The sequence below is a fragment of the Clarias gariepinus genome, chromosome 24, assembly GCF_024256425.1.
Source record: "Clarias gariepinus isolate MV-2021 ecotype Netherlands chromosome 24, CGAR_prim_01v2, whole genome shotgun sequence".
In the NCBI taxonomy this organism is placed as follows: domain Eukaryota; kingdom Metazoa; phylum Chordata; class Actinopteri; order Siluriformes; family Clariidae; genus Clarias; species Clarias gariepinus.
In genome coordinates, this window is record NC_071123.1 from 14,437,972 (window position 1) to 14,461,364 (window position 23,393).

Below are 23,393 nucleotides of genomic sequence, written 5' to 3' on the forward strand. Positions count from 1 at the left end.
AAGAACAAGAATCTGAGGCTACAATTTGCATGGGCTGGACATTGGAAAACATTGCCTGGTCTGGTTATTTAAATTCTGCTGTGACAGTCGGAGGGTAGGGTCAGAATTTGGGGTAAACAACATGAAAGCATGGATTTATCCTGCCTTGCATCAGCGGTTCAGGCTAGTGGTGGTGGTGTAATGTGTAGTGTGGAGGAGATTTTCCTCCAACACTTTGGGATCCTTAGTATCAATTGATACTGGTTTAAATACCAGTATCAAATTACACAGGCTACCTGAGTATTGTTGCTGATCATGTCCATCCCTTTATGATCACAGGATAACAAGTCACAAAACTAAAATCATTTCAAACTGCTCCGTAAGTTAACTGTATTAAAATGGCCTCCACAGTCATCATATGTAATTTATAGTAGGTGTACCTAATGAAGCAATGTCACGTCAATGTGGACCAAAATATCATGGTAATATGGTTCAACCCAGGGATTGCAACATGTGTTGCAATCTAATGAAGTTGCCGGTGACTATACAATGAGCTGGAATAGACAAATGTGTTGTTGCTAATAAAGGCTTCTGGTGGAAGCTTCGGATCACAATGATCATAAGGAGCAAAGATATTCCATCTGCAAATTAGTGTGACCTTGAAACGCCTTGCAATAAAAAATAAATGATCGGGGCTTTTTGCCTACCGGATTTTATGTGAGTAAGAAAATAGTTTGCATTAATGTATGGACACATTAGTTTCAGCTGAATGTATGATATGCTTAAAATTTGATATCCAGACTGTTATATTTTAAGTACACTTTAAACTTTAGGCGAGAGAACCTGTGTTACAGCTATTATTGTGCGTACAGGTTGCTCCACGTTGTTTTTTCTATGTGAGTGTGAAGATATTTGAAGCAGTGAACGTGGTATTAAAATGATTTAAAAGCAGTTGTAAATAACCAGGTGGCTTAGTGGTTAGCATCGTCGTCTTGCACCTCCAGGGGCCAGGTTCGATTCCCACCTCGGGGAGTGTGTGCATGGAGTTTACATGTTCCCCCCGTGCTTGGTGGGTTTTCTCCCACAGTCTAAAGACACACAGATTAGGCTAATTGGTGTTCCCAAATCGCTCGTAGTGTGTGTAGACTGAGTGTACCCCGCCTCGTGCCCTATGTCTCCTGGAATAGGCTCCACAACCCTGTATACATGATAACTCTTTCTTATAGAAAATGAGTGAGTGTAAGTAAGCACAAAAACATACCGCTTTAAGAGTTCTTCATTTACTGACCCACTACGTCCTCTAGTGTTCACTTCTGCTTAATGCATGATAAGATTTAACAGGTTACTGAAATTAAAACCTGCACAGCTTCAATGTTTTATTGCCCATTTCGCTCTAAAAATTATTTTAATCTTTAGCTTGCTGTTAAGCATGAATAATGTTTTGTTCTTGACCTTCAATGAATATGAAAAAAAAAATTGTAGTTATGGTTATAAAAATAAACTGCAAGGATTCCTTTTTACATTTTGATTGACCGATGTATTAAGATGTTTAATGCTTTTGCTGTGCTTTTATCTAGTATGAGATGGTGCTTGCTGTTACATGTATTACATCACTCCATTGCAGGCTGGACTGAATGGATAATTTTTAGGTTGTCTGGCAGCTTGGGAATTAATTTTGTATCACTCCTACTCAAGGATGCGGTAACTAAGTAATTGCCAATATAAATGGATTTCATGTTCTTTCTTATGAAGCACACAAAAAAACATAAAAATATGCAATATCTTTTCATTTTCAGTGTTAATTAAATTTTGGCAGTCTAGCCCCTTTAACACATCTCAGGTAGCTACGTCCATAGTTTTCCTGAGCGAATGAATGGATTAATTAATGAATAGCTTTTTTATTTTTTTACATAAAGTTAATTATACCATCCAAAACCTTATAAAAAAAACATTCCAGGATGAATTTACACCTTCCACCAGCAACTAGAATAAGGTTTGTGAAGGGGTGCTGAGTCATTCTTCAACAAGCAATAAAGGATGTGGGTGTTCTCTTCACAGTCTGTGTTACAGGACTGACAGATAAAGGTTCAGTTATGTTCTGGTTATTTAAGAGTCAAACAAATGTGGTAAAACTGCACTGTTCCCTTGGACCTCCAGGATCCAGGTTTGATCCCCGGTTCGGGTCTGTGTGCATGGAGTTTGCATGTTCCCCCTGTGCTTAGTGGGTTTCCTCCGGGTACACCGTTTTTCTCCCACTATCCAAAGACAGGCAGATTAGTCTAATTGGTGTTTCCAAATTGTGTGTTTCTGTGCCCTGCGATGGATTGGCGTCCTGTCCAGGGTGTACCACATCCCATGCCCCAAGTCTCCTGGAATAGGCTATAGCATATGGAGTAAAGCGGTATAGACGATGAGTAATGATGCATGTGACAGTTTCTCTGTAGAAATGTGCGATATGTAATGTACCCACCTTCTGTATTGAAATGTATTAATCTAGACTAACAGCAAATAATGGCACAAATGATCACATTAATATTCGTTATTTACCACCCTAAAAAATAAACAAACACGTAAATAACTGACCTCTGCATAAATTCCCAACTTCAACCTGTAATAAATTGCAGCCGTGATCGCACATGTCCATAATGGTTATGAGTATTGTGCATGTCCATAATGATTATGAGTATTGTGCAATTCATTATGCAGCACTATTAATAACGTTTTAAATGTTTTTAATAATAAGTTAGGTAAATGAAGTAATTGCATGATGGCCAGACAGTGGCTTAGTGGTTAGCACTGTCGCCTTGCACCTTCAGTGTCCAGGATCGAGCTCTGGCACACACAGCTCTGCGTACACCTGCTTCACACACTTCCCAGACGACTTTTAATACTTTTGGAATGTTTATTCGGTTGACTAATTTTCATACATATTTATTGATGTACATATTATTTATGTAAACACTGTATTCCCAGTGCCTTTTGGAACTGTTAAGCATAAAAAAAAAAATCATTACCTTTTGTGTGTGTAACTAAAATACACAATTTAACTAAAGTATAAGTTCTATATAAAAATGTTGTAGTTACAAATTTTATAATTTGAAGCTGGTGAATTGAGATATAAGTTACTTGGTGTGCAGTTTTACACTCATTGAGAAGTGCTATTTAGATATTATCATTTTTTTGTAAATAAAAATGATCTTAATTTATAACAGTCATAATACAGTGAAGTTTTAAGACAACTTATGCCAGTATTAGTTTTCCCTGTGCATGCAACAGGCGATTTCACTAAATTAGTTCAAGTCTATCTGGCTGGAGAGTTGTGCTAATTTGCTGAAAAAAAAAAAAAACTAGTGGAAAATCTTCCCATGTGACAATAGTATTTAGCTTCTAAGCCACGGCCTGGGTCATTTCCAGACCTAAATCCAGTGGAAAACTGCTGGACAAAAGTAAAAAGGGCAGTAGCAGTCAAGAAACCATCTTCTGTAGATGATCATTAGGAGGCAATCAAACAGGCGGACTAATGAGACCAGAGTACCGCAGACGTCTTTTGACTCTATGCCCTGCAGGTTTTACCAAATAAACAACTTCATACTAAATACCAATTGTTGTACAGCAATTTCATTGTATTAAAAAGATTGTCTTCATTTTAAAAATCTGAAAATGTCATTAATAAAATACTAAAATTCGCTTTTATTCAGTTATTTGATACATGTACATTTCAGCACGGTGAAATGATTTTCCATATCCCAGTAATGAAGCTGGGGTCAGCCAGGATACAGCGCCCCTGGAGCAGATAGGGTTAAGGGCCTCTCTGACCTTCTGATCCATAACCCTGGATTATGGAATTTATTTTTTATTTATTTTTTGACGGGTTTTGTTGACCATTGAGCTTGGACTAGTGATACAGAGGCACTTACATGACTGTCTAAAGTCGTAGCAACCCTAACATTTGATCATAGCTTTTGTATTATCTGTTCTTTCAATTAAAAGTGAGATCTTGTTAAAAACAGCCTTAGAACAGCAACAGAGCTATTTAGTGCAATGGCTTGACAGCTGTGGCCAGATATATGTGCACATATGGGAAGAGCATACAGTTCACAAAATCCATGTCACAAAAGGCCAGATTTTTCTTGAGTCTTATCCATTCCATTGAATGACATGTTCAGGTGACACATGTAAACATTAGTAAATTTATTTCATGTATCTGAACTTTACTTGAGTATTTTCTGTATGTGAGATAAGCGTTTACACTATCACTTACACCGTATCACAACTGAGTTACACACAAATACAGAAATAAAACAATTCCAAGAGGTCCAAATTTTATAAAACGGCTGACCGGTAATTATGAAAGCACAGGTTCATTAAAGCACCAACGTAATTGATGGTAACTATAGTAGGCAAAATATCCCATCCATTTAGTCTCTGGTTGGATTTCATCAAGATAATGCATGACCTTTTTTAAAAAATCCACCACGATACTTAACACTCATATCACTGCATGCATTCTGGTCCAAGTGCAAAACTATAAATTCAATCAATGACAAAAGAATGACTGACTCATAAAGATTAATAAATGATTATGAGTTTACAGTGCCATGATAAAGTATTTCTATCTATCTCAGGACACTCATTCACACTACAGGCAATTTGGGAACACCAGTTAGCATGCCTTTGGACTGTGGGAAGAAACCGGAGTACCCAGAGGGAACCCATTAAGCACAGGGAGAACACGCCAGCTCCATGCACACAGAGACGGAAATCAAGCCTTGCCAAGTATCGAACCCGGATCCTGGAGGTGCAAGGAGACTACCACACCATTGTGCCGCCAGAATTGAATCAAAGAGTATTAAATATAAAATAGGAATAAATAAATAAAAAACTCATTGCCAGTCATCTTAAAAGCTTTATTGCAGTTGTTGTTGTCAAGAGTGGCACAACAAATTATTAGGTTTAGGGGGCAATTACTTTTTCACATAGGGCCAGATACAGTAGGTTTGGACTGCTTTCATTTAGAAACTGCTTTTGTATATACTCCGTGATCTGGTCAATTTGAAAAAAAAAATTGATGATCTGAATAATTTAAGTGTGACAAATATGGAAAATTTAGGAGGGGGGCAAATACTTATAGGAATTATAAATTTTAAATAAATAAATACTTATAGAACTTTATAGGAATGAGGAAAAATATTGACTTACCGCAATATGGGAAAAATTACACACATGCACCAAATATGGAGTCTCTGTGCCCTTACTACCATGTTTACACTGCACACACCTCCTGGGAATGCACCATGTGTACGCGTATGAGCGTTTTTAAACAACAGAACCACCTTCTCATCATCCAGAGCTTGGAACTTGGTAATAACGGGTAACGTTATTTTCTTTTCCCCCTTTCTGGAGAGAAATGAAACAAAAAAAAAGAAAAACCTAATGTGTAGGTATGCGTCTTTAAGCCTTAAATGGAAGCAGATGTTGCAAGTGAAGTGCTGAGTTTACACAGAGCTGTAATCAGAGCAAGCCTCATTCTTTTATTCCTCCGCCTGATTTCTTCTATTTTTTTTCCCCTGCACAAATGAGTAGAGTGATGCAGGCCATGCAGCTGAAAGTGATTAGCGTTTTCGGTAGTGCTCGCTTTTATCTGAAAGCCACGGTCGGAGAGTCGGAGATAAAAAAGACCTACAGAGTGATTGTCGGTCTGTCTTTATCTAATGCAAGCGTTTAATGTAAAAGAAAAAAAAGAAAAAAAAGAGGTTGTTGTTTTTTCTTCTTTCTGCCCACAGGTTGAGGCATAACCTCTCTCAGTGAATAATCCTGGCAAGACATCGGGGGACATGTTTAAACACACTCGCACTTGATCGAGCGCAAATACGCATTATGAATCACATGAAGTGTCTGGCATCCCTGGAAGTGTCAGCATGATGAGTCTCTTTCTCTCCCTATGTTTATACACGGATTTCTCTGTCTGGAAACGGGGAGTAGAACTTCACAATTTCACAATGTATAGTGTGAGCCAAATGTTTGTACTCGAAATTAAACTTCTGTCTGTTCATCAAGCCAAATACATGAGTCAGTAACTTTCTTTTTTTTTTTATCTTATTGGCTGGAAGTTTTAATCACAATAACACATTAGTTACAATAACAATAAATAATGTGGTGGGAAAAATCATATGTTACCATGAAATCAGTTGCATTGTAGCAATTTCCTAAAATTATGCACAAATGATTCAAATTCCTACGACGACGATGTTTAATTATCAATTCTGATTGGGCAAAAGATGTTTTGAAAAGAGAGTGATGTTTAAACTGCAAACAAATAGGTTGTTGTGGTACAAATAAGCAATATCATATGAGAGGGAAGTGAGGAGAATAAACCATGGTGGTGGTGGTGGACAGTCCTGTAAGTCTTGTAAGTTTCTCTTGATAGTTCCACTTATTCCACTTTAGCAAATCAGCTCTGTTAAGTTGGTTCTGTGGTTAAATCCCAAATAGCTTCAAATGGAAAGATAGTGCCCTAGGGCATACAATCACTTGTTCAACAAACCAAGCGGTGCCCTTGATCAGCCTTGTGGTAAAAGCATGGACAGTTCAGAAGTGATTCGGAAGAAGACAAAGTGTTGTTTAAGATGATTAAGATGACATTCAGATTTTAAATGTGGATTTTGCCACTCGTTGAGCGCCTCTCGTCCAATCAGATTACTCGGTTAGACCTAACTGTTGTAACCTCAACTGAACACAACTATTTTTTTAGTTTAGTTTTTTTCCCTATATATATATATATATACACACTACCGTTCAAAAGTTTTAGAACACTTTCTAACTCCATGATCGTTCCTGATTTTTATTTCTTTCTATATTGTAAAGGAATGCTGAAGGCATCCAAAAAATGCATTAATCTCCTTTGAACAGTTGATATTGAGATGTTTCTGCTGCTTATGCTCTGTAAAGACTTCATAACGTCTCTAATCTGAGGTGCTGTTAATTAGTCATTTTTCAGGCTGATAACTCTAAATGAACTTCTCGTCTGCAGCAGAGGTAGGGTTTGGTCTCGCCCTCCTGGGATGGCCTTCATGAGAGCCAGTTTCATTATGGTGCTTGACGGATTTTGCATATGCACTTGACAATACTGTTCTTGCAAGAACTATTACAGAAAGGCCGACCTCTGTGTCTTAAAATAACAACTAACTGTTGTCTTTGTTGGTATTACGTAATTACCTAATCCCATATGTGTTATTTTATAGTTTAGAAATCCCCAGTATTGTTGTAGACTGTGGAAAAAAAAATCAACAAAACAAAAATAAAGAAATTTGCAAGTGTTCTGAAACTTTTGAACGGTAGTGTATATATGGTTTCCTATATATACTGTATATTTAGTGGTACTTAGTGGGTAGGACTGTCCTGTCGCCCTGGTCCTAGATTCGATTCCCAGATCGGGTCTGTGTGCATATATTTGTGTGTGTGTGTGTATGTGTGTGTGTGTGTATGCATTTTTTTTTTAATTATATGTTCTTGGTAATGATAAATTTTTGTATCAAATTTTGCAACCTTCTATACAGTAGGTTTATAATTAAACCTTTGATAGCAAAGCATAGCAAAGCAAACTGAAAAGCATGCTGTGGGTCCATGTGGAAAAAGCAAAAGCAGACACACAAATTCTAATTGCAATTTAAATATAGATGTGATTAAAAATAAAGACTTTTGCAGGAATGAAGATTCTATCCAAAAAGGCAAACCAAACCAAGGAAAGCAAAGATCAGAGGACAGGCAATCACAGAAACAGCCAGTACACCACAGCACAGAAGTTACTGAATGATGCAAGATTTCGAAAAGTGTTGAGGCTAAAATAAATAAATAAATAAATAAAAATCATCTGTAAATGAGTTCCAGGTGTCTGATGAAGCTCGAGTTTAGAGTCAATATTCAGGGGAAGGTCTATTAACTACTGCAGAGGTTGCAAACTAAAATTCCTCAAATGCAAGATGCATAAATATTCTTACCTATAAGGAAATTGGTGTACCCTAATAATTTGTATTATCAGCCCAATCGTGATAAAAATGCATCATGGAAACACCTCAACGGGAACAGCTTGCCCAGATCCGGAACCAATCAGAATTAAGGTTGAATTGGAATGAGAGGTGTGGTGTAAACCTTTAATAATCCGTTTATAAGGTAAACGTTAGCCATGTAAACACTTGGTCTGATTCCATATGCTTGCCCCCTTTTGCGGGAAACTCCAGATGACGTTACGTTTCTAAGAAGGAAATTTAGCTTCCATTCCTTATATAAACTCCTAGTTTATAGATCCTTCACTAGAACAATTGCTCAAACAGAATGAAACCATTTAAACCATCACATTTTAACGTGGACACCAATTTGATAAAGCACCTAATCACAAGAGTTTAAACTGACGAAAATATAACAGAAGAATATTTTTCTTTAACATTGAGGTTAGGTTAGACTTGGCACGTTTTCTGACAAATCCCGCCCTTTGCATTATGATTGGTTACAAGAATATGATTGGTTAGATATAAAATGGCAAGCGCTCCTTCCTCAGCTAAAGACTCAGTGGATGAAAGTTCAAAGTAAACACAGGGATGTTTATACAATAACATGAAGTGTTTATATAATAATAACACTGGATGTGTAAATGCTTGGTTATTTATTGGTTTTAAATAATTTCTTGAAATAGAAGCGAGTAAAAACAACTTCCACTTCTGCTTTTCATGAATTGTAAATTCCACTGTGTGCTTCCAGCATTCACACTAAAGCTAACGGCTTTACACATTACTGGTGATCAATGTATACAAGCAAGTAAAAAAAACAAAAAAAACATGTACACACAACTGTAAACATAGAAGAGAAAAATTCATAAATCCCGGCAAATTTTTGTACGGGTGTGTTCAAATCAAACCGGGACTTTTGAGTGCACAGAATAACAGAACACATTTATGAGAGTAAAACCTCCTTTTATTTCTCTACATAACCCCCTGTTACACTACTGCACTTATCCCAGCGTTTCACTAGTGCTTGGATAGCATCGAGGTAGAAAGTTCTCTCAGTATGTTAGAGCCATGGTTAGACTGTCTGCTTCACATCTGAAACACTGGCCTCCCAGGAACTCCTTTAATGGCCCAGACAAGTGGAAATGGAAGTGGCTTAAGTTCCTGTAATGTGCAAGTGGTGTTGGTGTGTACAGTTTCCACGGACAGATGCGTCTCATTCACAAGTTATCCACTCGGTGAAGGCTCACAGGAGAAACCGCAGTGAGTTCTGAGAAACATCTCAACTGGGGATCAAACAGGCTTCTTTAAAATGTTTTCTAATATTTTACTGCAGCTTAGAAAGTCTCATCACCCTACTGTGCTTGAAGTCTTCTGGAAATTTTTACACCTTCGCTCACAAGAAACGAACTTAAAGTTCCGGTTTGCCTTGAACGCCCCTTCGTGTATGCCTTCTTATGTATATTAAGTTGCTAACAGACAAAGCTCTGCCTAAGCAGCTATCATAACTGAAAATTACAATGCTTCCACAGTCTTGCCTTCACCGCTCCCACCAGTTATAATTTATTTACCACCATGCAATAGATTTTGCCAGACTTAGCTGATTAAAATGACCAGAATAAAGCAGATATGGATGGAATTGCAAACAAATTGTACACTTCATTTGTCCCTTCAAATGTATTTTGTCATTGCATTTTTAGGTCATGAAGTTTCGCTTTAATTACGTTACATTTCATCACATTACACCACTAAAAATTGCATTCATTAAATCAGCCTTTTTCCCCCAATTCTGTGAGAAAATCTGTGTGAAAATCCACTCATTTCACACACTTACACCAGTCTCTAAAAACCACTACTATTACTGCCAATCCCAAGCGTTAGAAGCCCCCCGTGCCCGCGTTAGAAGCTGTGTGCGCCCGCTCCACCCTTGCGCTTACTGTCACGTTGGGGTTTCTGATGACATTTTTGATGATGTTTCTTTATAATCCTACAGGTGGTACAGGTGGTAGCTTTTTGTTTAAATACATTTTAAGTTAATTGTTAAACTGTAAGACTCTTGGATCTTAAAAGAGAAAATGAATGACATAAGAAACGAGCTACATTTAATTGCTCATGTTCAATTCAAGGGTGGCTTCCTGTTAACCACTCTCTCACCATGCACCTCCAGGGTCTGGGTTCGATTCCCGCCTCGTGTCTGTGTGCATGGAGTTTGCACATGTTTGGTGTGTTTCCTCCGCGTACTCATATGCCAATCCATCGCAGGGCACACGGAAATACACACAGTCACATTCACATTCACACACTACAGGCAATTTGTGAATGCCAGTTAGCCTAACCTACATGTCTTTGGACTGTGGGAGGAAACCCATCAAGCACGGGGAGAACATGCAAACTCCATGCACATAGAGACGGGAATCGAGCCCGGACCCTGAAGGTGCAAGACGACAGTGCTAACCACTCGTAAAATCGTAACTAAATCAGGAAAAAATGACAATGTAAATGAAAAATTAATCAGGATATTCGTAAAAATCATGATACAGAATTGCAACATTAATCGAATTTCCAACTAGGTATATTGATAATATTGTATCGGAGATTCCCATCCCCGAGGACGTCAATACCGGATCAGTGTGCTAGTGCGGTGTTTTTATATGATGATAGCAAAAAAGTTGAAGGAGTGTATTTTAAGATTTTTTTGGTGACACAGGTTCAGATGGCAGTACTAGTTGCAGAGCTTTCAGATAGCACTGATGCAACTGGCACTGATGGATTAACTGAATGGCCTACAGCTATAGAAATGCACCATTTCCTTGAATTATTGATGTCAAACATTAAATTCCCATTAAAGGAGCTTTGCCAGGGAACTTTGGCAGCACGACCTAAAAAAGACATTCAGTTATTGTAACGAGAAAAAAGAAGTGAAACAAAAAGGAGTCTGTGTGAACATGTGTGCATATGTACAGTGTGTGTGTGTGTGTGTGAGAGGAATTGCTTTAACAGACATACCGGCAGATCTTCAGAATGGATTTAGCGACTACTGCCAACTGACGAACATATGGAAATACTGCACGCCACATGTGTGTTTGTGTGTAAGCGAATTTTTAATGTACTGTTCCACACACTAATTACAGTGTTGTTTTTTTCTTCATCTGTTTATGTGGATCGTCTGCCACTGAAGTCTATGTGTAAGTTGTTACTATAGAAACAATGGACCTCATTTATCAAGCTGGATATAAATGGACCTTTTAATAAAAAATTGTTCAGGGGAGAATGTACTCGAAAAAAGTTTATAAATAATAAGAAAAATAATTTAAAACATAAAAAACAACATGATTGTAAAAAAAAAATCATTCCACTCATGCTCCTGATTGTGCGTAGTAGACTAAGGAATGTAATTGTTGATTGATCATCTTTAAATCAGACAACCCATTCTTACGCCATTCTTATAAACACAGCTAAAAAAAACCCCATAAAAGCCAATTTAATTAAAAAGAAATGCAGCTACAGAAAAGGAAAAGACGTTGCAGGAGCTTAGAATGTAAGTCCGTTTCAAATCCCTTGCCGCGACATGACCAACGAGTGACCTGTTATGTCTTAAGCTGCAAAGCTGCACGTACTGTACAAACCCAGTGACAGAAGCACGTCACCTGACACAACACTTCGTCTCCTTAGTAACTGCTCCCAAGTGCCTCTGAATTATCCGTGTTAGCTACAAAGCTAATTAGCTTCTAACATAAGGCTGAATACTAAATCCCTCTCTATCCCCCTGAACAATGGCACTACTTTGTGTGTGGAACAAGGGATTCTAAGAAATGCACCATACAGTAGCACACTAGTTTTCCATTTTTACTATTTGGAACGTGACCTCCTGCACACACCTCCGCTAAAGCACTGTCTTATTTGCAAAATAAACAATAAAAGCTAAAGACTTGGCTAACAAATGGCACAAAATCCCAAAAGGAATCTAAATGTTCTCTAAAATGAAGATACTACATATATTGTTTTTTTTTTTTTTTACCTTTATGCATAGACCTCTGTTCTACACCATCTGAGGTAATCACATTATAATCACAAATCAAAGTTTTGCAAATTAATATCCTTAATACCTGCTTTAACATTTTTCACACTCTTATTTTTCTGTTCAATAAGGTACGAATAAGTCAATTACAGGTAGTCCTCTACTTACGAACAAGTTCTGTTCCGGAACCGCGTTTGTGAAATCTGATTTGTTCTTAAGTTCGACAAAGTCTTATACAGTACGCCTTTGACACGAATATACAGTGGGGCAAAAAAGTATTTAGTCAGCCAGCAATTGTGCAAATTCTCCCACTTAAAAAGATAAGAAAGGACTGTAATTTTCATCATAGGTATACCTCAACTATGAGAGATAAAATAAGAAAAAAATCCCAAAAAAAAATCACATTGTAGGATTTTTTTTAATGAATGAATTTGCCAATGATAAAAATTACAGGCCTCTCTCATCTTTTTAAATGGGACTTGAACAATTGGTGGCTGACCAAATATTTTGTACATGTAAAGCCTTCCACTCCACTTGACTGAATCTCTGTCCCCTTTCCCCACACTGCCATCATGTTGCCCAAAGTCGTAACCACACATAATGAAATGAATCTTACGCATGTGAAATGCTACAGTAGTCTCTCTGCGATTGTAGATCTAGGGGAGAATCCCAGACATCATTTTGTCTTAGAACTGTTTTCCACTGTATAGAACTGTGAACTTTGTTTTGTGAAGTTTTTGTCAGAAATTAGGATTATTTACCATTTACAGCTTTACAGGGCAGCCTTTGTCTAAACTGGTGAGTCACACATACAATATACCGGACATTTTATACATTCACTTACATATTGAAAATATTGTACATACAATATGCAATTGTAAATATTGGTATCTGGTGCACTGCAGCGTCTATTTTTTGTGCAATACACGTGATTTACTTCCGTGATTTGTTTGCATCTACGAATGGTTGTAGAAACACGGGCCATTCGTGTTTGCAGAAATTAGGTTTTAGATAATCCTTAATGTGGCTTAACGAAATTAGCAACAAAAATACACAGCAAATTAACGTCGGTTAACCGTGCTGACAGAAATGATGGTAGTCACGTGCCTGTAAAAGCTCTGTACCCTCTGAGAATTAAAATATTGTGTGCCATCATCGTCTTCCTCATGCTAACATGACATTGTCACCAAGACACAGTGGCTTCCCCATGCAATCACTTGGGTACATTATGTATATCTGTATGTATGTATGCATACACACACGCACACACACTAGGGTAATTCGGGAACGGCAGTAAGCCTAATCTGCATGGCTTTGGACTGTGGGAAGAAACCAGAGTACATGGAGGAGAACTCTGCATGTTCTGCATGCACACAGACCAGAAACAAGAGGTGCGAGGCTACAGTGTACCACACACCTAATACTGAAGAGATAAGATATTTAAAATATAGATATACAAATTCCTTTTCTTTTTTTATGTATACCAATATGTACACTAAATCCGAGACTTGGTTTCTATTCGGAGAAGATGATCATCACTGTCGCACAAATCTAACTAAACTGCACTAAGTGCATGGATTGGAAAAATCCATTTTATTATTAAAGCAATGTTTGTTTGTTGTTTTTTTTTTCAAACTGATCACTTTAAAATAAATCCAACATAAACTACTGGGTGAAAACAGTGGGTGCTTTTAGAAAAGTGATATGCAGTCCAGGCTCGTGTAAAAAACATGTACCACCTCCATGTTCCTGGAAATCAGTCAAGTTTGTCCTTTTTGTAAACAATTAGCTCATAGTCTGGTAACAAGCAGCAGACTATAATTAGATGTCATCGTCCAGTAGCTAGTTTTAAATATCTCCCCTAACCATGATATACCATAAAAGGTATCTGAGATATTTATTTACTATTAAGTAAAGTCTGATTAGTATAATCCAGAAGAGAGATCATCAGGTTCTTCCAGTGCACCTATTACACCACAAATGCTCCCAAGCTGGTCCATCAGCTCGGCTCGACAACACATTTATCTAGCTTACCCTGTGCTGTCGTGTGAGTCAGTTACACTTCTGAACTGGATAATGAATACCTGCACCTTCCCACACTACTGGCACTTTTTTCTCTCTTTTCTTGTTCCAACCTTTATCCGTGCTATTTTTCTTCTACGTCAAAAAAAAAGTTCGATTTTAGATGAGTTTTCCACACACAGTCAAGTGATCACGTTTTTTTTTTTCCTTAAAGTTAACATAACAGCCATAATAACACCATCTTTCACTATTAATTTACAGAGAAACACACACCTGCAGTACCATCACGTCCCACTGGAAGGCTGCATCACACAGGGTGAAAAACCACAGCGGCAGAGACGCACATATCATCTCCTCAAAGTCTGACACTTCTGATGAGCGAGAATCTTTTACTGTTATATTGCTCTCACCGTTAGAGAAGGAGGTTCTAGTCACTGCGGAGGATATACTGTACACACGGTGCTTTGATATACGTGACATTTTTCTGCAAACGTAACTGCACTAAGTATTTTCATAAGATAAATACTGCCTTTAAAAGATACTACTGTATACAGTTAGTGTTACTGGAATTTAATTATAAACTGCCTATGAAATAGTGTTTGCTTGATAGAGTATTAAGAAACATCTACCAGCATCTTAAACTTTATTATAATTTGGTTGAACTTCCAGGACGATGGTGCTACCTGGATGATATTTCTACATTCTTCAAGGGAAAGTGTTAAGACCATCAAATTAAAATCAAAGTCTCCTTATTATTCTTCCAATTTGCCTGGCTGTGATATTAGATAGCTAACATCTATTAATAGCTTGACCATTAAACAATTAGGGTTGCGCAATACATTATCTCATCAATTTTCACTGATTATGTAACAAGATTGATTCACACACACACACACACACACACACACTTATAGATAGAGTGACAGCTGCATTAGTTTTTTGTGTGTGTGTGTGTGTGTGTGTAAGTTTAATTCAGTCTGCACTGGGTTTATGTAATTTCTTCAAGGAACACCTAATACATTAAGCGTAAAATTTACCCAAAAACACTAAACTTAAATTTCTGTCATCAGTCCTTTTTTATAAACTGTACATTGAACAATACATGCTCAGTCTATGAACCTTTAGTTTCCCCTTCAAACACATTCTGAGCCTCAGAGTCTAAACAATCCGCCTTGTTCGTGTTTATTACGGACCCCACTTCCTTTTCAATCACTGCTGGTGTTACAGATGGAGCTGAAATCTAGGAGGCATTTCATTCAGCAATACAGCTGTCACTGACGGGCTGCATTTACATCTAAAGGTCTACACTTGAAAGAAATCAGCCCTAACGTCCCGTCTTTATACTGATGGACACGATGCAGCTACATGAATGTATGCACAGAAATCAAAGTGAAACTTTGGTGAATGAAGGTGTAACCGATTCATATTTACAGAAGCCTTTACAGTATGCACAGTACTTTACATTTGAGTGGTGCAAACGTTTCAAAGAAGGCCGTAGGTCTTTGAATGACGATCCTGGCCGAGGTAGCTCAGAGCCCACTGCAGTCGTTTCCATGAACATTTAGTGGGAGGAACTGATCCCTGATCCCTGGAACTTGACAAATAACTTGTAGCAGACGCATCTGCCTGTAGGAACTGAATACAAAATCATTCACCAACACCACTTACACACTACAGGAACTCGACAAGGATGTTAACACATACAGTACTGACCTCACTCAAGGCCATTTCTACATGCTTAAGCCATTAAAGGAGTTCCTGGGAGGCCAGCATTTTGGAAATGAAGCAGACATGGCTCTGGTGTACTGAGAAAACTTTCTACCTTGATGATATCCAAGCACTAGGGAAACACTGAGATAAGTGCCTTAGTGCAGTAGGGGGTTATATAGAGAAATAACAGTAGTTCCCATAACTTTGTTCTTTTATTCTGCATGATTAATTCCAGGTATACACTGGACACACTGGACTACACAATTTTCCCCTAATGAGCTGCCAGGAGCAATAATGGCAAAGAAAAACTCCCTAAGAAGACAAGAGGAAGAAACCTTAAGAGAAACCAGACTTAAAAGAGAACCCATCATCACCTGGATAATGCAGTTATAAATAATTAATAGCAATAATTATGATTATTTATAGTGACAGTGTGATTACGCATTTTATACTGCTCAAAAAAATAATGCGAACACTTAGTCCCAGTTTGACGTAAATGCCTCTCATATGTGTATGCATGGTTCAAGTTAAACTGGGACTAAGTGTTCCCCTTAATTTTTTTGAGCAGTATACTGTAGTATACAGTATATCTATATAGTCAGAATTGTGTTAACAGGAACATATGAGCTATTGAGCAACTTGTGAGTACAAGCATCAAAATTACTGATGAATTCATTATAGATTTAGCTTTAGCTATAAAAACATGCTTTATGAGTTTCCATGTCTGACAACAGCTGCAAATTTATGTATCTGTTTATGTTCCCATGTCCTTGACAGCCTGACTGGTTAGGTTAGCTACTTGCTTATTTGTCATTCATTTGACGTGCTAAGTTCAAGGGCACCAGACCTATTTGCTGTACGTCAACCGAATTCGCCCCTATTTCTGTTTGTTAAACACAATATGTATGTAGTTTCAGAGATTTATTACATCTAATATTTCCTATGGGAATACACCTGCACCCCATTGGAAATATTGACTTTCTGCTCAGTGAGCTTGCATCATCCTTTGGCTGAAAAGTCACGCTTTTAGGCATGGTTCTTTTTTTCTTCTTCTTTAAATTCACTTTGTATTCCAAAGAAATAATAATTCTGATGATTAAAGCTTTTGGATGTGAAGACTTCACTTTTTTTCGTGTGATAACCTTGTCTAATAAGATCATGCTTTCCTGTAATTATGTATTCATTTCTTGTTTATTAGTAATTTAAAAAAAAATTAAGAATTCTTGCATTTCTTGTGATAAAGGACTAAATCCTTTTTTTTTCCTGAGAAAAACTCTTCCATACAGTCCATAGTCCATATTTATCATGTGGTCCTTGACAGCTAAGAGCTGCTTTTACAGCAAGGTGTGCAATTTGATAACTTCATTCATGATACAATTAGAAGCATGCAGAGGTAGCTATGAGTGGTTTTTTTTAACTCGTAGTGATTACCCAGCCAAAGGGTTTTCAGAGTAAGCACATGGCTGCTCTGAGAACCAGATTTTTTTTGTACGAGTACGAGTGAGTAATGACTAACCTTGCAACCATAACAGCCCTACTCAGCACATTTGCTTCTTATACATTCCAGCATGCACATTATGAATCAGTTATTGTGATATTTTTTTTTTTAACAAAAGTGCAACTCACTGAATAGTTTACATTTACAGCATTTGGCATAAGCCCTTATCCAGGGTGATTGACATTTTTATTACATTACATTTCATTATACACCTGAGGGTTATGTGCCTCGCTCAAGGGGCCAACATGGGCAACTTGGTGGTGCTGGGGTTTGAACATTCTCAGACTGGACTAACAACCGAGCTACCCCTGCCTGGCTGTGGACTACTGATCAGAAGTAAGTGAGTTCAAGTCCCAGTCCCAGTGCTGCCAGGCTGTCTGTCCGTGCTCATCTCCTCAGCTCGACTGTATCATTTGATTTAAATGTAAATGCAAAAAAAAGGATAAAAGAAATATAATTGCTCCCAGCTGCCCTTTGAAGCATGATGGCCTCCATGAGTAATCTATATGGCATTTGGGAGCTTGTGCTTGAACTGTTGCAGATGAGCCCAACTGTGTTACTTTACAGCATGCATGCACACACACACACACACAAAACTGATTCTGAACACAGGGATACTGAAAGCACTTAAACTGACACCCTCATGCAGAACACCTCACAGCCCACTGATGCAGCCACACACACACACACACACACACCTGGCACCGATGCGGCACGGCGACACCCAGCCGAAATCACTGGTGTTATACGGCGGGATCTTTCACGTGCATTGCTGTATTGATATAAATGCAGCACCCTATCAATATTGATGCGTTTTTTTGCGCGCGGGAGAGCGCGCGCGTGCGTTCCTCTGGCGCATGCACACTTTAAACAGTGTATAATGCCGCGCTGAGACCGACAGCTGAGTGTGAACTTTTTGTTCCTCCCTGGTGCATGCATCACTTCCATTTCTCCGACAAACTCATGAAGGCAACATTTGGCCGCGAGCCCCGAGGAGACACACGACGCCGCCGTACAGGAGCGAGCCTACGGGAATCCCAGGCACGCGCAAATAGGATTTCCCTTTATCTCAGGACTCACCTCGTTATCTCGAAGCTGCAGCCTTTCCTCAATAGCAGGGCTCTCTTGCGCATGAGCCCCGCTTTCTCCCGTCCCAGGTACACGTTAATGTCCGAACTCATCCTGATTTAATATCCACAGTGGAGGAGAAGGAACACAATGCTGCAGCGGTCCCTCTCCTGCTTTATCTGTACCAGCGCGAAGAGAGAGAGACAGAGAGAGAGAGAGAGAGAGAGAGAGCACAAAGTCAGCCAGAAGACTTTCCCAGTCTGAATAACAACGCACACAAAAGGCGGGTTTACGCGTGCACGGTGCACTGGAGACGCCCCCCGAACTCCATCCAGACCAGGCGCTTCAGGCTGCTCGCGCTTCTAACTGCTAACTGCCGTCTAAACGCTCGCGCTAGCCGATGAGTCTGCGCGGTCCTAACGTCTGTCTGCACGCGCAGTGTAACGGGCTCCTCCTGCGGGCTGCCCATGAAACTGAGCAGACCATGTCCTGTGTTCTGTTCTGCAAGATTACTGCTAAGGGGAAATGATGCACAAGGGACATAAAGTGCAAAGAAAATAAACCTAATGCTCTCTCTCTCTCTCTCTCTCTCTCTCTTTCTCACTACCACCTTATCCTGTATGCAGGGTCGCAGGGGGGCTTGGAGCCTATCCCAGGAGACTTAAGGTCACAGGGTGGGGTACAACCTGAATAGTGTACCAATCCATCACAGGGCACACACGCTCATTCATGCACTACAAACAATTTGGGAACATTAATAATCTAATCTAATCCTAATCTACATGTCTTTGAACTGTGGGAGGAAACCGGAGCACAGGGAGAATATGCAAAGTCCACGCGCACAGACCCCAAGGCGGGAAAGCCACTAAGCCACCGCGCACTGCCTTTGTCAGCACTACACTAAAATATTACTTTCATCAACTGATGTGTGTATTACTGTAGCCCACTTTATGACTGCACTGTGTATTATTGGTCTCCCTTTATGCCGACCCAAAATAAAATACACTTCATAATACTAGTGTGTGAACACATGACTGTGCTTTTACAGCATCTTATTCTCACTCTTCTGGGAAGGCTTTCCACTAGACTTTGGAGTGTGGCTTTGGGATTTTTGTACAGTGGTCGTTCATTTCAAACCAGGACTTTTGACTGTGCAGAATAACAGAACAAAAAAAAAACCTCCCTTTATTTCTCTACATATATATTTCTCCTGCTACACTAATTCACTTAACCTAGCCTTTCACCAGTACTTGGACACCATCAAGGCGGAACATTTCTCAGTTCTCATACTGCCTGCTACATGTATGAAATGCTGGCCTCCCAGGAACTCCTTCAATAGTCACAATAGTCAACGGTTGAATGGTCAGGACTGTATTGGGGATGTGTTAATAACTCCCAGTCGAGTTCCTGTAATGTGCAATGTCAATTTTTAAATATCAGGTATTCCAGTATCTGAACGCTCACAGGATCTACTGCAGTGGGCTCCAAGCCACTTTGGCCAGGATTGTCACTGATGAATATACAGCCATCTTTACAGCCTTTTCATTTCAGTTGCAGTTCATTCCAAAAAGGTCAAAGCTCTATGCTGGATGTTTGAGTTCTACCACTCAAGCACTCGTGGATCTTCATGGACTTTTAAGAGCAGTAGCACAGCTAGCACTGTTGTTGCAAGCTTTAAAAGACGCATTTGTCTGGAACTTGTATTATTAAAGAGCTAGCATTTAACTGCAAATGAGAAGTTCAGTTACTATGATTTACTACATCCAACCCAGCCAGTTCATCACTACTCCAGCATCCACTTTCACCTTCCGGAAAAATATTCAGCAATTACTTTTTGTTTTGGTTTAGTTTGGTTTTCTGGCATTGACCCTGCATACTTTTGTAACCCAGGCATTCTGCCAAATCTCATGTTCTTTCCTGGCACATGCACCCTAACTCAAGAGTTAATAGCTACCAGATGGCAACTCATGGCTTTTTTATTTACCTCAACGTAGAGGTTCTCCATCCTTTGTGATTTATTTAGACTTATGTAAATTGTGTCCGATATTGTTATTATGGATAATGGTCATTGTGTGTCTTTCATTTGGCTGTGACTGATCTGATTCTTAGATAGTCCTGATGTCCCAGACACAAAACAGGCTAGACTTATTCAAAAATCAGTAACTGGAGAAGAAATGTTTAAAAATGTTTTTCCCCCGTTTATTTTCTAACAATGGCACATTTTGCATCTAAAAAGACGAATAATGGCACTTTTGGGACGAAAGATACCTGCCAAAGCTATCTGATTTGGTTTCATTTTCATTGGTTCCAGTTCTCCTTGCAAGTGTGGTAGACACCTGCATAGCCCTTTACTGGTTTTCCTAGATAGGTTGCTATTTTTTTCAAACGCAGTCATGAGAAATGCTGCAGCATACAGCACATGTATATGCTTTCTCATCCTTCAGTGGTATAGAGCCAGCTGATCATTTACTTTCAAATATTTTCAGGCAATGTGTGGCTTGTCAAGCCTGGATTTTCTTTTTCTGAGTACTTATACGGCTGGCCAAGAAGCCCAAGTATGGTAACAATGCAACTATTAGGTCTTGTTCTCTCCTGTTTCCCTGCTACTACCAAATAAGATACAACCAATAGATTCACCAAATGGATACCAAGGACAAGCTTTATGTTCTGGTTAGGATACCCTTAAATGTTACCGTTGGCCTCAAATACAACTATGTATAGTAGGTTTGCTATCAGCCTTACAGAAATCTGGTTTTAAAGACTCAACTCATATACAGTAAGGCCCCAATAAAGACAAATACTTTTTAGTACGTGAATACTAAATCTTTGGTGGTTTAGCTCCTGAAGATCAGACACTACATTCCACAGTGTCTACCGGATCTGTGCAAGCATTTAAACCCAGAAGCACACCCTGGTGAAACTCACACAACATAAATGGTATCATTGATGCGCTGGAAACACTTTCTACTTAGAGACAAGTTTAAAGAGAACAAAGTTTAGGGGGGAAAAATCTGGGGCCTAAAAGTTCATTCGAACAGTCATTATCTAGTTATAATCCTATATAGACTTCATAAAAAGAACATAATGTCATCCAAAGGTTTACCTAAACGCAGTTACAAAGCTCATATGTGGGCGCTCTGGTCATCACTATCTTAGCTTTAGCTTAGCTAAAATGCTATGGTGCTAAAATTTAATCTATATGCTAATATTAATTTGCATTTGTTTGAACTCAGTCATCCATACTCTACACACTGTCCTATGTCAATGCCCACATTTCTTGTGGTAAGTTAAACTACAATGATTCCAGTTATCTGGTTTGACACCTGCAAGGCAGCCGCAACTCAATTATGCAGTCCATCCATCCATCCATCCATCCATCCATCTATCCATCCATTCATCTAGGAACCTCTGTAGTACAACCAGGACCATGGAAGCTAATGGTGACTATTGTATTTATTCCCATTTTGTACAACAGTGGTAGGTCTTCCAGGTCAATTATGCATTAACTTATGAAGTACAATACTATAAAGCAATAACATAATGCATAATTGACCAAAGGCCCTATGGTCAACCAGCCTGCAAACAGCATATTTCTGCTGTAAGTTGAGTATTGTAACATGTGGGTCTATAGGGATTGACTTTTGGAGCCAGCTCCTAGTCGACATACTGTATGTGGCTTCGAGTTTGCCCTTTGGTTATTATCTGCACATCTCTGTGTTCTATAATGGTAATTTCCCTCATGCAGTAAACTCAATGGTAGTACCATGGGCTTTCCTTTATTTTCATTTTTGTTTTTCGAAAACCTTATTGGGAACCCTTAGGTATTCATTTCTTATTTTTCTATACTGCTTATTCTGTATAGGCTTGTGGGAGGCCTGGAGCCTATCCCAGGAGGCAGGGTACAACCTGGGCAGGGTGCCAATCCATAGCTGGACACATACACACACACTCTCACACACTCATTCACACATTATGGGCAATTTGGAAACACCAGTGTGCTTACTCTGCATGTTTTTAGACAGCCGGAGGAAACTGGAGTACCTGGAGGAAACCCACCAAGCACAGCGAGAACATGCAAACTCCATGCACCCAGGACCGAGGCAGGATTCGAACAATCAATCCTGTAAATGCAAAGTGACAGTGCTACCCACTACACCACCGTGCTGCCCTTTTTACAGTAAGTAGTACTTACTAAAATGTATTTTGAACAAGAATTATTCCTGATTGTGGCTTTGTGCACATGTTTTAAGCTCCAGGGAAGGGAAGTCTTAAAGCTACAGTCTACAAAGGCATTCTAGATGGCTGTATACTTTTAACTTTGCAATAACTTGGTGAAAGCTTATACAGTATATCTGGTATAGTCAGGTACCCACTTACCGTACATTTGGCCATATAGTGTAGGTTGCAATGGTAAACCTCTAAAACGACACAACCAACTCAAGAAACATTGTGTGTGGTGTTTGTTTTTTGCCACTGAAATATGCTCATCAACATGGTGTCTGACTTGCAGTTGCTAACAGCTGATCTAAAAGACCACCAATCACGACTGTGAAGTAGTCATCTCTAACGTCTGCAAATGATTTCAAAGTAAGCCTCATTAACTCATAATTAGGAAACGATTACTCCTGCTCCCCAAATGTTGCATGATGGTATGAAAATGGTAGGCAGTCTTTACCTCCTATCCGGTTGTACAGTACACTATTCTTACAGTACATAAACAAATATAAGGAAATTTGCACATTCAGTTGAATTGACTCTTTTTAGACAGCATTAAATTGCATTTCCTAATTATATGCGCATGTAACTATCTATCAATGTCTTCAAAACAAGACTAATTCGATTGAGAGAAATCTAATGGTCTGGTTTAGATTGTAATCACAAGAAAATGTTCTGAAATAGAGTCAGGCCTAATTGCACTATACATTGAGTTTTTTTGCAATCTGCACTCACTCTGGATCTTGCTAGGCGCATTTTTAAACGGATTTCACTCTTCAGAGGAATAAAACTCTTAAAAACATTTCTACTGACTTTAAACGTTTCGCAGTGCTTTTAATTTGCGGATAACTTAAAAATCATGATCGCTGCTCCAGACCTCCCA

The 23,393-nt window shown here is 38.9% G+C and overlaps 1 protein-coding gene across 2 annotated transcripts in view; it reads right to left on the minus strand.

Moving 5' to 3' along the window:
* The window catches only part of garnl3 (GTPase activating Rap/RanGAP domain like 3), a 102,083-nt gene extending 83,533 nt beyond the window's left edge, over nt 1–18,550 (minus strand). Inside the window, exon 1 of one of the 2 annotated variants that reach the window (XM_053485288.1) lies at nt 18,308–18,550. In XM_053485288.1, coding sequence (XP_053341263.1) covers nt 18,308–18,408 — 101 coding nt within the window. In that variant the 5' untranslated portion in view covers nt 18,409–18,550. The remainder of the gene's footprint in view (nt 1–18,307) is intronic. The other variant, XM_053485290.1, reaches the window with a different exon arrangement.
* Nucleotides 18,551–23,393: the final 4,843 nt, after the last annotated feature.